General features: G+C 38.7%; 1 protein-coding gene across 2 annotated transcripts in view; it reads left to right on the plus strand.

Moving 5' to 3' along the window:
* The window catches only part of PTEN (phosphatase and tensin homolog), a 108,381-nt gene that overhangs the window by 61,476 nt on the left and 32,071 nt on the right, over positions 1-14,834 (plus strand). The window contains exons 5-6 of one of the 2 annotated variants that reach the window (XM_049854666.1): positions 1,351-1,589; positions 2,295-3,005. In XM_049854666.1, the coding sequence (XP_049710623.1) occupies positions 1,351-1,589; positions 2,295-2,396 (341 nt within the window). In that variant the 3' untranslated portion in view covers positions 2,397-3,005. Of the gene's footprint in view, positions 1-1,350; positions 1,590-2,294; positions 3,006-14,834 lie in introns of those variants that run through there. The other variant, XM_049854665.1, reaches the window with a different exon arrangement.

Here is a 14,834-nt window from a genome sequence, read left to right on the forward strand (position 1 = left end):
AAACAGATGGTTTGAGAATTTATAAGTACCCTGGTGGCATAGTGGTTAAGAGCTATGGCTACTAACCGAAAGGTCGGCAGTTCATATTCACCAGGCACTCCTTGGAAACCATATGGGGCAGTTCTGCTGTGTCCTGTAGGGTCGCTATGAGCCAGAATTGACTCGATGGTAACGGGTTTGGTTTTGTTTTTTTAATGACTGAGAGTCAGTATGGGTTCATAAGGATGTTTCTCCTTTTGGTGGATTTAGGTGACTGTTTACTAGGCAAAAATAGAGATTTATTTAGCTTTAAATGGGCATTTAACTGATTTTACTGGATGTTTTTGTGTGTCACTGGGGAGATAAAGATAGACTGATAGTACAGTCAGGCAGATGACTAAGTGAAAACTTCTCAGTGACTATAATGGTAGTAATTGTCTTCCAGAAGATCTCTCCTGTTATACCAAAGGACTTACTTAATTGTATCCTGTACCACATTATGAGTGACTTGGTTGAAGATAGAAGACATGCTTTTCACATATTTAGATGATGGTGAATAATTAGTGTTGAATATCAATCCAATTTTTAAAGCTCTTAATAGAATGGAACTGAGGTAGAGACCAGTAAGATGAAATTTAATGATATATTTAAAGTCCTATTTCTAGACAAAAATAAAACAGAACAACTCAACTCTGACGATAGGGGTCAAAGAAGTCTTGGGTTCTTAATAATTCATGTGAAAAGACCTGAAACTTCATTTGATAAACTTTAATACAATTGTATATTTTTGTAAGTAATTATTTTTCAGTTTCTTTTGAAAATTTCTTATAAATCATTGTATACAACACTAACATTTGTAAGGCCACCTTTAAATAATAGACCGAACATTTTTTATATGAAGTATAAAATGCAATCCTTTCCATTACTGATTCTGTTAATAATCCATTCTACCTTTGAGAATATGTTCTGTTACCAAGGTGATGCAATATTATTAGTGTCACTACTCCTTTTGTTAGAAAATGCATTGACAGCCCTTGACAAGAGGCCTATGTAACATTTCTTTTTGGGTTCAGCTCCACCTCTGAGATGTAACCTGTGCTACTTCAGCATAACACAGTTTCCTCTAGCATAATGTGGGGAAAATAATACTTGGTCTCCTTTTTTAATGGATGCATTTAAGAGTTAGTGAGAGACTATATTCAAAAACTAGCAAGTTATCAGGCAATAAATTTTTTTTTAATGGAGTTTAGCTTATCTTTTATTTAAACACCTGTTTATAGTTTATGTGCAATGTTTCTGAAGCTAACCTACTTTTAATTAAAAATTCAGGAGAGATTTTTTTCTTATTCTGAGTTTATCTTTTTACCACAGTTGCACAGTATCCTTTTGAAGACCACAACCCACCACAACTAGAGCTTATCAAACCCTTTTGTGAAGATCTTGACCAATGGCTAAGTGAAGATGACAATCATGTTGCAGCAATTCACTGTAAAGCTGGAAAGGGACGAACTGGTGTAATGATTTGTGCATATTTGTTACATCGGGGCAAATTTTTAAAGGCACAAGAAGCCCTAGATTTTTATGGGGAAGTAAGGACCAGAGACAAAAAGGTAAGATATATTTGGTGTTTTTTTCTTTTCTCTGCATAGATCCTAGAATTTATTGGGCCAAAAAAAAGTTGGTAACCCTTATTTTTTTCTTATAAGTTTTTAAATTAGTTACCGTCTCAACTTCTATATGTACACGACTGATTCATTCAATTTTCCTGTTAATTCTAGCATTTTCAGATCATGTTAGCATATCTTACCTATTAACTATATTGTGGATTTGGTCTCATAAATTCTTACAAAGCATTAAAAAAAGCCACACATTAATCAAAATAAGCTTGATATTTCTGAAGCTTGCTTGAAGATGCCTTTGGATAATAACTTTTGCCTAGTGTATGATATTTTATAATAGGTAGAGATTACTCTCTATGAATATTCATATAGTTAAGATTAAAGGTTCAACTTCTTATTCAGAAAACTAAAGACTGTGTTGAAACTCAATGACTAATTTGTGTAGTACGTTTGAAAGCAAAAGACGAACTCTTGGGAGAACTTTTACAGTGTCTTTTTTAAAAATTTTTTATTGTGTTTTAAGTTTAAAAGTTTACAAATCAAGTCAGTCTCTCACACAAAAACTTACATACACCTTGCTACATACTCCCAATTGCTCTCCCCCTAATGAGGCAGCCTGCTCTCTCCCTCCACTCTCTCTTTTCGTGTCCATTTCACCAACTTCTAACCCCCTCTACCCTCTCATCTCCCTTTCAGGGAGGAGATGCCAACATAGTCTCAAGTATCCACCTGATCCAAGAAGCTCACTTCTCACCAGCATCCCTCTCCAACCCATCGTCCAGTCCAATCCATGTCTGAAGAGTTGGCTTCGGGAATGGTCCCTGTCCTGGGCCAACAGAAGGTGTGGGGGCCATGACCACCAGGGTCCTTCTAGTCTCAGTCAGACCATTAAGTCTGGTCTTATGAGAATTTCGGGTCTGCATCCCACTGATCTCCTGCTCCCTCAGGGTTTCTCTATTGTGTTCCCTGTCAGGGCAGCCATCGGTTGTAGCAGGGCGCACCATCTAGTTCTTCTGGTCTCAGGATGATGTAGTTTCTGGTTCATGTGGCCCTTTCTGTCTTTTGGGCTCATAATCGCCTTGTGTCCTTGGTGTTCTTCATTCTCCTTTGATCCGGGCAGGTTGAGACCAATTGATGCATCTTAGATGGCTGCTTGCTAGCGTTTAAGACCCCAGACGCCTCTCTCCAAGGTGGGATGCCGAATGTTTTCTTAATAGATTTTATTATGTCAGTTGACTCAGATGTCTCCCCTGAAACCATGGTCCTCAAACCCCTACCCCTGCTATGCTTGCCTTCCAAGCATTCAGTTTGTTCTGGAAACTTCTTTGCTTTTGGTTTATTCCAGTTGTGCTGACCTCGCCTGTATTGTGTGTTGTCTTTCTCTGTCACCTAAAGTAGTTCTTATCTACTATCTAGTCAGTACCCCTGTCTCACCCTCCCACCCTCCCCCCTCTTGTAACCATCAAAAAATATTTTCTTCTCTGTTTAAACTGTTTCTTGAGTTCTTATAATAGTGATCTTATATGATATTTGTCCTTTTGCAACTGACTAATTTCACTCAGCGTAATGTCTTCCAGATTCCTCCAAGTTATGAAATGTTTCACACATTCATCACTGTTCTTTATCGATGCGTAGTATTCAGTTGTGTGAATATGGCATCATTTATTTATCCATTCATCTGTTGATGAGCACCTTGGTTGCTTCCATCTATTTGCCATTGTAAACAGTGCTGCAATGAACATGGGTGTGCATATTTCTGTTGGTGTAAAGGCTCTTATTTTTCTATGATATATTCCAAGGAGTGGGATTGCTAGATCACATGGTAGTTCTATTTCTAGCTTTTTAAGGAAGCCCCAAATCAATTTCCAGAGTGGTTGTACCATTTTACATTCCCACCAGCAGTGTATATGTGTTCCAATCTTACCACAGCCTCTCCAACATTTATTGTTTTGTGTTTTGGGATTAATGCCAGCCTTGTTGGAGTGAGTTGAAATCTCATTGTAGTTTTGGTTTGCATTTCTCTAATAGCTAATGATCATGAGCATTTCCTCATGTATCTGTTAGCTACCTGAATGTCTTCTTTAGTGAAGTGTGTGTTCAAATCTTTTGCCCATTTTTTAATTGGGTTATTTGTCTTTTTGCAGTTGAGTTTTTGCAGTATCATGTAGATTTTAGAGATAAGGCTCTGATCGGAAATGTCATAGCTAAAAACTTTTTCCCAGTCTGTAGGTAATCTTTTTACTCTTTTGGTGAAGTCTTTGGATGAGCATAGGTGTTTGATTTTTTTTTTTTTTTAAATAATTTCTGTTGTACTTTAAGTGAAAGTTTATAAATCAAGTCAGTCTGTCACATATAAGCTTATATACACCTTACTCCATAGTCCCACTTACTCTCTCCCTAATGAGTCAGCCCGCTCCCTCCTTCTAGTCTCTCCCTTTGTGACGATTTTGCCAGTTCCTAACCCTCTCTACCCTCCTATCTCCCCTCCAGACAGGAGATACCAACACAGTCTCAAGTGTCCACCTGATACAAGTAGCTCACTCTTCATCAGCATCTCTCTCCAACCCATTGTCCAGTCCCTTCCATGTCTGATGAGTTGTCTTCGGGAATGGTTCCTGTCCTGGGCCAACAGAAGGTTTAGGGACCATGACCACTGGGATTCTTCTAGTCTCAGTCAGACCATTAAGTCTGGTCTTTTTATGAGAATTTGGGGTCTGCGTCCCACTGTTCTCTTGCTCCTTCAGGGGTTCTCTGTTGTGCTCCCTGTCAGGGCAGTCATCGGTTGTGGCCGGGCACCATCTAGTTCTTCTGGTCTCAGGATGGTGTAAGTCTCTGGTTCTTGGGGCCCTTTCTGTCTCTTGGGCTCATAGTTATCGTGTAACCTTGGTGTTCTTCATTCTCCTTTGATCCAGGTGGGTTGAGACCAATTGATGCATCTTAGATGGCCGCTTGTTAGCATTTAAGACCCCAGACGCCACATTTCAAAGTGGTATGCAGAATGTTTTCATAATAGAATTATTTTGCCAATTGACTTAGTAGTCCCCTTAAGCCATAGTCCCCAAACCCCCGCCCTTGCTCCGCTGACCTTTGAAGCATTCAGTTTATCCAGGAAACTTCTTTGCTTTTGGTCCAGTCCAGCTGAGCTGACCTTCCGTGTATTGAGTATTATTCTTCCCTTCACCTAAAGTAGTTCTTATCTACTAACTAATCAGTAAAAGGTGTTTGATTTTTAAGAGCTCCTAGTTATCTAGTTTTTCTTCTGCATTGTTAGTAATGTTTTATAAACTGTTTATGCCATGTATTAGGGCTCCTAATGTTGTCCGTATTTTTTCTTCCATGATCTTTATTGTTTTAGATTTTATATTTAGGTCTTTGATCCATTTTGAGTTAGTTTTTGTGCATGGAGTGAGGTATGGGTCTTGTTCCATTTTTTTGCAGATGGATATCCATTTATGCCGGCACCTTTTGGTAAAAAGACTGCCTTTTCCCCATTTAACTGTTTTGGGGCCTTTGTCAAATATCAACTACTCATATGTGGATGGATTTATGTGTGGATTCTCAATTCTGTTCCACTGGTCTATGTATCTGTTGTTGCACCAGTACCAGGCTGTTTTGACTATTGTGGGGGTATAATAGGTTCTAAAATCAGGTAGGGTAAGGCCTCCCACTTTGTTCTTTTTCAGTAATGCTTTACTTATCCGGGCCCTCTTTCCCTTCCATGTGAAGTTGGTGATTGTCCATCTTGTTAAAGAATGTCTTTGGAATTTGGATCGGAATTGCATTAAATGTATAGATCACTTTTGGTAGAATAGCCATTTTTATAATGTTAAGTCTTCCTGTCCATGAGCAAGGTATGTTTTTCCACTTATGTAGGTCTCTTGGTTTCTTGCAGAAGTATATGGTAGTTTTCTTTGTATAAGTCTTTTACATCTTTGGTAAGATTTATTCCTAAGTATTTTATCTTCTCAGCAGCTACTGTAAATGGTATTGATTTGGTGATTTCCTCTTCTATGTTCTTTTTGTTGGTATAGAGGAATCCAACTGATTTTTGTATGTTTATCTTCTATCCCGATACTCTGCTGAACTCTTCTGTTAGTTTCAGTAGTTTTCTTGAGGATTCCGTAGGGTTTTCTGTGAATAAGATCATGTCGTCTTTTACAGCGCTTTTTAAGGAATTTAGTTCATTGGATAATTAACATTTAATGCAAAGAGATTTTTCGCATTTCTCCATCTCCAAGTGGTACAAAACTGAAGCCACTCCAGATGGATGGAAAAACTAATTTAGAGAGCTCTCGGAAAAAAAAATTTTTTTTTTTTTTTTAGGAAGGGAGACATCACAACTTTATGAGAATAATTTATTCTTGCTTTAATAATTACAATAATCAGGAAATTTCTCCTCTAGTTTAAACTAATTTCTCCAAATTCAACTTCAGAACAGAAATAGCGGTGATCGTATTCCTTATTTTGAGCTGTGTAGTTGCATTGACTCCTGGTTCATTTACTCCTTCCCCATCTTGTGTTTTCTAACTGTCTTATTTTTTGTGACTTTTTTGAATTATTTCTAAGGATGCTAATATGCTATTTGTTGATGATTCTTTACAAAATTGAGTGTTATATCTTAGTGCATAGTTTTTGTGAGTGTTGGAAAGTGTGAGATTACCTTACATTTCTCTATACAGTGTGCTGCACCCTTGGATGATAAAATACAATAGCAGAAGCAGCGGTAGAAGTTTAAAACTGGGTTGATGAGAAGCAGACGTTTTCGTAGTGGAAAAGAAATCATATAATAATATACTTACATATGTATATAATGTTTAAAACAAAAATAGAAAAGTTATGTAATGTGGAGTCAGAATGCTAGATTTAAGCTAGGGATTTATGCTGTGTACCTTTTAAAAATCTGACGAAAACCATAAAAGTTCTCCCACAAAAAATGTGCATGATACACATGAACATAAAATTTTGCTTATAGTTTTTAATTGTGCTGAAAATTAGTATTTTACTTAGGCTGTAAAAGCAAACGTACGTAAGAATTATGCTTCACTTTTTTTTTTCCCCCTAAGGAACAATCAGTGGCTGCTGCTTAAAAAAGAATGACTGAATCTTAAGTGGGACAAATTAACCAAAATTCAGCCTGAATTCTGCTCAATAGTAAATTTTAGTGTAAAAAGGATTCTATTATTTAACTTTAAAAATAAGTGGAAACTATGTCATTGTCTTTGACTTGGCAGCTTTTATGTCTTCTCTGATATTCAATCAATTTCAACTTTGTTTTTGGTAAAAACAAGTGCAAAAAATGCTCTCTCGTGAAAGAGCAAATGGGGTCCATAGATTCTTTTTTAAAATACTTTGTTGAGTTTTTGATGAAAGTTTATACAGCAAGTTAGGTTCCCATTTGACAGTTTCCACATTGATTGTTCAGTGACATTAATTACATCAATTACAATGGGTCAACATTTTCTTTTTGTTCAGTTTGTTCCCTTTCCAGTTCTGTAGTTTCCCTGCCCCCTTTTCTTCTCATCTTTGCTTTTGAGTAATTGTTCTGTTGGTCTCATACTGATGGTTTTTAAGTAGGGTACCAATCTTACAGTTAATAGCCTTTATTTTGTGTGCCACTCTGCTGTTTTGCTAAAAGGTGATCTCAGGGGATAGGCTTGTTTTTCGGTTTAAAGAGTATCTCAGGGCAATAGTGTCAGGGAATCCTCTGTTCTCTGCTGTTCCAGTTTGTTAGGCTTTTTTTTTTTTTTGTTGTTTAATAAGTATTTGAGTTCTGGTCCATATTTTTCTCCCATTCTATCTGGGAACAGCTATTATGACCCCAAGCAGAATGGTCAGTGCTGGTAGCCAGGCACCATCTAGTTCTTCTGGATTCAGGATCGATGAGATTGTAGCTCATGTAGACTTGTTTCTTCTCTGAGCTTTTGGTTGACTTCTTACTGTTTTGCTCCTGGCAAGTAGAGACCCATAGTTGTGTCTTAGATGCCACCTGGAAACTTTTAAGACCCCAGATACTACTCATTTCATTAGAATGCAGATGATTTTTGTGAACTAGGTTTTGCCAGTTGACTGAGTTGTCCCATGAGAGTATGGTCCTAAGCCTTCAAACCCAGAAAACCAGTGTTGTAAGATGTTTTGTTGTGTCTAAGGAGCATCCGTATTTGTGTCTTCAATAAATATATGTGCCTGCACCCACATAATTGTATTTGCATGTACCTATAGATGTTTCAGTGCCCTGGTGGCACAGTTGGCAGTTCGAATCCACCAGCTGCTCCTTGGAAGCCCCGTGGGGCAGTTCCACTCCGTCCTGTAGGGTTGCTATGAGTCGGAATTGACTCGATGGCAATGGGTTTGGTTTTGTTTTTAAAATAGGTATTTCTGGAGCCCTGGTGGTACAGTGGTTAAGAGCTTAGCTGCTAACCAAGAGGTCAGCAGTTCGAATCCACCATCTGCTCCTTGGAAACCTTATGGGCAGTACCACTCTGTCCTACAGGGTTGCTGTGCGTCGGAATCAACTCAGTGGTAATGTTTTTTTTTGAGATTTGCAGATATTTCTGTCTGTTCTCACCTATGTACACACTTGTACCTATCGATATACCAGTTTGTCTGTACCCATTCATATATGCTCAAGCACTCATTTTTTACTTTGGTTGTGCTGTGCTCACTAAATCCACATTCAGTGCCACTTTTCCCATCGCCAAAAATAACTGGTTTCTGTGATATAAAGCGTACTTTGTCCATCCCCCTACTTCTTCCTGGTAACTGCTGATGACACAGGTCTATATTTATCTATTCTTGTCTTCTTGTAAAAAAGGGATCATACACTATTTGTCCTTATATGTTTGACTTATTTCACTTAGCATTGTGCCATCCAGGTCTCTCTCTATTAAATCCATAGATTCTTAAGACCCTTGAGATGAAATTTTATTACATCATTTTCTTTGCCTTCAAATTAATGAGATCATTTTTTGGCAAGATCTATATCATTAATTATAATGACATGTGCAAAGACCTAGAGTTAGGGAGAAAAAAGGAAAAGCTTGCTTGGCATTTCTCAAGCTGAAAGAACTAAAGAAAAAATTCAAGCCTCAGGTGGCAATACTAAAGGATTCTATGGGCAAAATACTGATTCTGTGGGCAAAAAATTGAATGACGTAGGAAGCATCTAAAGGAGATGGAAGGAGTACACAGAGTCACTGTACCAAAAAGAATCAATCAGTGTTCAGTCATTTCAGGAGGTAGTATATGATCAACAACCGATGGTACTGAAAGGAAGAAGTGCAACCTGCACTGAAGACATTGGCGAAAAACAAGGCTCCAGGAATTGACCAAATACCAATTGAGATATTTCAACAAACAGATGTGGCGCTGGAGGTGGTCATTCATCTATGCCAAGAAATTTGGAACACAGCTACCTGGCCAACTGACTGGAAGAGATCCATATTTATGCCTGTTCCAAAGAAAGGTGATCAGCAGAATGTGGAAATTATTGAACAATATCGTTAATATCACACTTAAGTGAGATTTTGTTGAAGATCATTCAAAAGCGATTGCAACAGTACATTGACAGGGAACCAATAAGCAACATCATGATGAACGGAGAAAAGACTGAGGTTGCCAAAGATTTCATTTTACTTGGATCCATAATCAACACCCATGGAAGCAGCAGTCTCTAAGAAATCAAATGATGTATTGCATTTGGCAGATCTGCTGCAGAAGACCTCTAAAGTGCTAGAAAGCAAAGATGTCACTTTTAAGACTAAGGTGCACCTGATTCAAGCCATGGTATTTTCATCTGCTTCATATGCATGAGAAAGGTAGGCACTGAATAAGGAAGACTGGAGAAGAGTTGAGATCTTTGATTGTGGTGTCGATGAGGAATATTGAATATACCACGGACTGCCAAAAGAACGAACAGGTCTGTCTTGGAAGCGGTACAGCCAAATTGTTCCTTAGAAGCAAGGATAGCGAGACTTCATCTTACATATTTTGGTCGTGTTGTCAGGAGGGACCATTCCATGGAGAAGGACAACTTGCTTGGAAAAGGAGAGGGTAAGAGAAGAAAAGGAAAGACCCCCAACAAGATGGATTGACACAGGGGCTGCAGCAGTGGGCTCAAGCATAACAATGATCATGAGGATGGCGCAGAACGGGGTTTTGTTTCATTCTGTTGTACATAGGGTGGCTATGAGTCAAAACTCACTTGATGGGATCTAACAACAACAATGTATCATTAATGCTGTGTTAGAAAGGAAAGAATTATGAATCCACATTTTCGTTTAAAGGTTGAAGAGTTAAACTCTTTAAAAGAGTTTGTAGTTTATCCAATTAATGGTAATATCTGGCTGTGGAATTTGTCTTCTGAAAGCCAATGAACTTATGTGTAGCAATGAACTTCATATGTGCTCCCATTTCTTGACCAAACTTTTCGAGAAGGCCTTGATTGAAGTCTTGGCTGGCATGAATTTGACAGCTTTCACAAGAGTAGATTTTCATGACATATTCTCTTACACAGGCTATGATTCAAGGCTTGGCACTCATGAAGCAGTAGAATACTTTCACAATAATAGATAAGATTTCTTTCAGAATTGATAGTAGCGTCTTACCACCCCAGTGCATACTGATGAACAAAGCAGTGAGTCACAGTGCCATGTAGAGCTTCAGTCTTTATCAAAGCAGCAAAACCAGATGTGTTGCCAGGTGTTAAGGTGTTCCATCTGTCTATAGAGTACTGATATTTCTGCAAGAGGATTTTTTTTGGCAAGGGAACACCATTTTCAAAATGCTAATGGCCCCTGAAATTCCCCAAAAGGACTCCAAAGTAGGAATTATTCTTTGTGTCACCGTGCATGTAATTGATGAAAACAGTAGCTGGCTACACTGAGAAGTAGTAAGCTGAAGCAAAGTGTTCCTTTCAAGACATGGTTTTAAAAAAAATAGTCATTTTTGGGGACGGGGGGGTGGTGAATGAATTATTTGATAGAGATACTGCAACATTCTTATTTTCCTGCGTCAAGCTACAAATCTGTTTGACCATATCTATGATACTTGCCTTCACCATATTCAACTATATGACTTTTTGTTTGCTTGTATTACAATAAAGAGCCTTATAGAGTGCTTTAAGAGATAGAACAAATAAAAATTTAACAGTTGAGCCTTTTTTTTTTAGGCTGCATTGTCACATGTGCTCCCCTCCCTTTTCCCTCCACCTTACACATGCACGTGCACACATATACACATGCATACATCTGGTGTAGGTGCTTTTTCAGAATAGTTGTCTGTGTGCTTCTGATGGTGGGAACTTATCACATAAGTACTTGGGAGACTATGTCCCATCCTGTTCAGGGATGAAAGTAAAATCCAAGGATGATAACCCTGTGTATAACAGAACAAAACACTGCCAAGTCCTGTACTTTCTTCACAGTCATTGCTATGTTTGAGCCCATTGTTGCAGCCACCATGTCAGTCCATCTTGTTGAGGGTCTTCCTCTTTTTCGCTGACCCTCTGCTTTACCAAGCATGATGTCCTTTTCCAGGGACTGGTACCTCCTGATAACATGTCGTAAGTATGTAAAATGAAGTCTTGCCATCTTTGCTTCCAAGAATCATTCTGGCCGTACTTCTTCCAAGACAAATTTGTTCATTCTTCTGGCAGTCCGTGGTATATTCAGTATTCTTCCCCAACACTAACACAGATGAGTGGTAGTAAACCCAATGATACTTAAACCTTATTATACTTTATTTTCTGATTCCAGTTTAAGGTAGATCCAAGAGAAGCCTCCATAATCAAAAAGCGAGGACATAAATTAATATCTGTCAGTGGGAACATACTCTAATCATCACAATATATTACTGTTAATTGTATATTGATTTGCCTGTATATTACTGGTATAGTAGCATTATTTGTCACTGCACAGGTGTTTAAAGTATAATGATGTCTCAGTCATAAGAGGCTTGTTTTTAATTAAAATAGTTTTTAGGATAAAAAAACTATGAAATTAAAAAAAAAAAATTGGGGTTCTGTATCTGTTTAGTTTATGTTCCATGCATTTCTCTCCCTGACCCTCTCCCTGGCTCATCCATTAATGGACCTCAGGTTCTAGCAAGCCTGATAGCTATAAAATACTTCAGTTTCTCTCTAGAAATGAGGAGGGGATATGTGAATGGCAAACCCCTTGGGATGTTGTTGTGATATAGGGCTAGAGTGAAAAGATAGCGGGGGAAGTATTTATGGAAATAAAATACAAAGCCTATGCTGTCATGTGGTAGATTTTAATAGTACTTATTTCCTCAGCAGAACTGCTCTCGGTATAGCATATTCTCCATCTTTTGTATAGGTTGAGTCTCCCTCAAGTGAAAGATGATAGGCTAATAGTAAGCAGAAAATGGAGATCTGTATATACTGTTGGAGCCCTGGTGTGCAGTGGTTAAGAGCTTGGCTGCTATCCAAAAGATCAGCAGTTCAAATCCACCAGCCACTCCTTGGAAACCCTTTGGGGCAGTTCTACTCTTCTGTAGGGTCACTATGTATGGGTCAGAATCGACTCGACTGCATTGGGTTTGGTTTTTTTTTGATACATGCTGTTAAAGATTTACTCAGTAAAAATTTTATTTTCAGCTGTTACATGTATCAAGACTCCGAGTTAGGTGAGTAAGTTAGCCAAAGTCACTCACTTATTATCTTGCAGTCAGAATAAACTATTGAGATATGCTGTACGTAGCTCATGATTAATATATCTGAACCATGCTTTGGATGAATTATTCTCAGGGTCTGAAGGGCTATTCTAATGTGCGCCTACCTTTATCCTCATATTCACTTTAAAAGGCAGAAGAAATCTGTGAGCAGATGCTGTTGACTAAGCTGTGTGATTTTTTTTTATTTTGAAGGGGGGCCGATGAGACCTTTTATTTCGATTCTGGAACAGGCTCACTTCCTCTTGGAGGCCTAGGGGCATGGAGGAGGCCTTTGTTGCCTATCCCAAGGTTTGTGTCATATGGGCTCTTTATGTTGCAAGATACAGAAAGCCCAGCTTAAGCCGCCTTATATAATACCACCACTACGAATTGCCATCAAGTTGATTCCAACTCATGGCGACTCCATGTATGTCAGAGTAGAACTGTGCTCCAAAGGGTTTTCAGTGGCTGAGTTTTTGCCAGTAGATAGCCAGGCCTTTCTTCTGAGGTGCCTTTGGGTCAATTCGAACCGCCAGTCTTTTGGTTAGCAGTCAAACATGTTAGTTGTTTGTACCACCCAGGGACTCAGGCATGTATGATAACGAACTTTTAATTGGCTAAGTTCATCAAAAATGTCCAACAACAGACAAGGCTACAGGTGAGGCTTAGTCCTGGGGCTCAGTGACATTACAAGGATTTGATTTTTTCCATCTCTGTGTTTTGCCTTCTCTGATGATGGCTTCATCCTCAGGCTCTACCCTGTGGTCCTCCCACAGCCCCCAGCAGTTCTTCCACCCATGGTCACAAATAGCCACAGTGGTCCTGTACCTCACATCCACATATTAAAGGAAGCTTCTTTTTGCCAGACCAGACTAGTTGCCATTGAGTCAATTCTGAGTCATGGTAGCCCCGTGTGTCGGGGCTCTATGAGGTCACCATGAGTTAGAGTTGACTTGACAATTTTTTTTTTTTAAGTATATAATTTTATTTTTTGGTTATTGAGAATATACACAACAGAACATACAGCAATTTAAGAATTCCTACACTTACAATTCAGTGACATTGATTACATTCTTCAAGTTTTGCAACCATTCTCACCCTTGTTTTCTGAATTGTACCTCCCCCATTGACATCAACTCACTGCGCCCTAAGCTTCCTATCTGATCTTTTGAGTTGCTGTTGTCAATTTGATCCCATATAGATGGTTCTTAAAAGAGCATAATGCTCAAGACAGACGTTCTTTACTAACTAATTAAGCTAAACTATTGTTTAGTTTAAAAGAAGACTTCAGGGGTATTTTCGGTGTAAGATTTAAGGTTTAAAGATTGTCTCAGGGCAATAGTTTGAAGGATTCATCCAGCCTCACTAGCTTTAGAAAGTCTGGATTCCATGAGAATTTGAAATTCTGTTCTGCACTTTCCCCATTTTGACCAGGGTTTTTCTATAGAACCTTCGATCAAACTATTCAGTAATGGTAAGATGGCAAATATTTTTGTTTTGTTTTTAATTTTTTTATTGTGCATTAGGTGAAATTAGAGCAAATTAGTTTCCCATTCAATAGTTTGTTCATGAAGTGTTCCATAACATTGGTTTCATTCCCCACAATATGTCGGCACTCTCCCCATTTCTGTCCTAGGTGCCCTGTTTGCTTTCGTCCTGATTTTCTACCTCTTCCTGCATTCTCATCTTTGCTTTTGGGCAAATGTTAACCTTTTGAACTTGTATAATTGATTGTTCTAAGGAGCATGCTTTTCTCAGGTGTTACTGTTTATTTTATGGGCCTGATTATGGTTTGGCTGAAAGGTGGTTTCTGGGAATGGCTTCAGTTCCAGTTCAGAAGGTATCTTAGGGCCATAGTCTCCAGGGTTCCACCATGCTCTGTCAAACCAGTAAGTCTTGTCTTTTTTGTGAACTTGAGTTTTCGTTCTACAGTTTTTCTTCTTCTCTGTCTGGGACCTTCTGTTGTGATCCAGTCAGAGCAGTTGGTAGTGGTAGCCGGGCACCATCTAGTTCTGGCCTCGGAGTCGTGTAGACTGTGGTTCATGTGTCCATTAGTCATCTGGACTAATTGCTCCTTTGAGCCTTTGGTATTCTTTACTCTCCTTTGCTCCATATGATAAGAGATCAATAGTTGTATCTTAGATGGCCTCTCACAAGCTTTTAAAACTCCAAATGCTAGTCACCAAAGTAGGCTGCAGAACTTTGTCTTTATGAACTGTGTTGTGTCAATTGACATAGATGTCCACGTGTCTGCGGTCCTTTGCCTTTGAGCCTAAGAGCTTTGTCCATGAGGTATGTTTTTATGTCTAAGACGTTGTCTGATTGTGGCCCTTGTGTGCTCTATGTCTGTATTAATATATAAGCAGCACCTACAGTTATGTATGTAGAAATATCTACCACCAAACCTGTATCTGCAGGTGAGTGTGTTCCCTTACACTCTCCCACACCTCTTGGGATATCTGTCTACCTAAGTATCTGTTCATAGGCTAGTGTTCGTTAGTACTATTATTGCAGGATTGCCTGTGCTGTGGTAATTACCATTTTAGCCCTTTGTTCCCGAGTTCC

The sequence above is a fragment of the Elephas maximus genome, chromosome 16 (assembly GCF_024166365.1).
Source record: "Elephas maximus indicus isolate mEleMax1 chromosome 16, mEleMax1 primary haplotype, whole genome shotgun sequence".
In the NCBI taxonomy this organism is placed as follows: Eukaryota; Metazoa; Chordata; class Mammalia; order Proboscidea; family Elephantidae; genus Elephas; species Elephas maximus.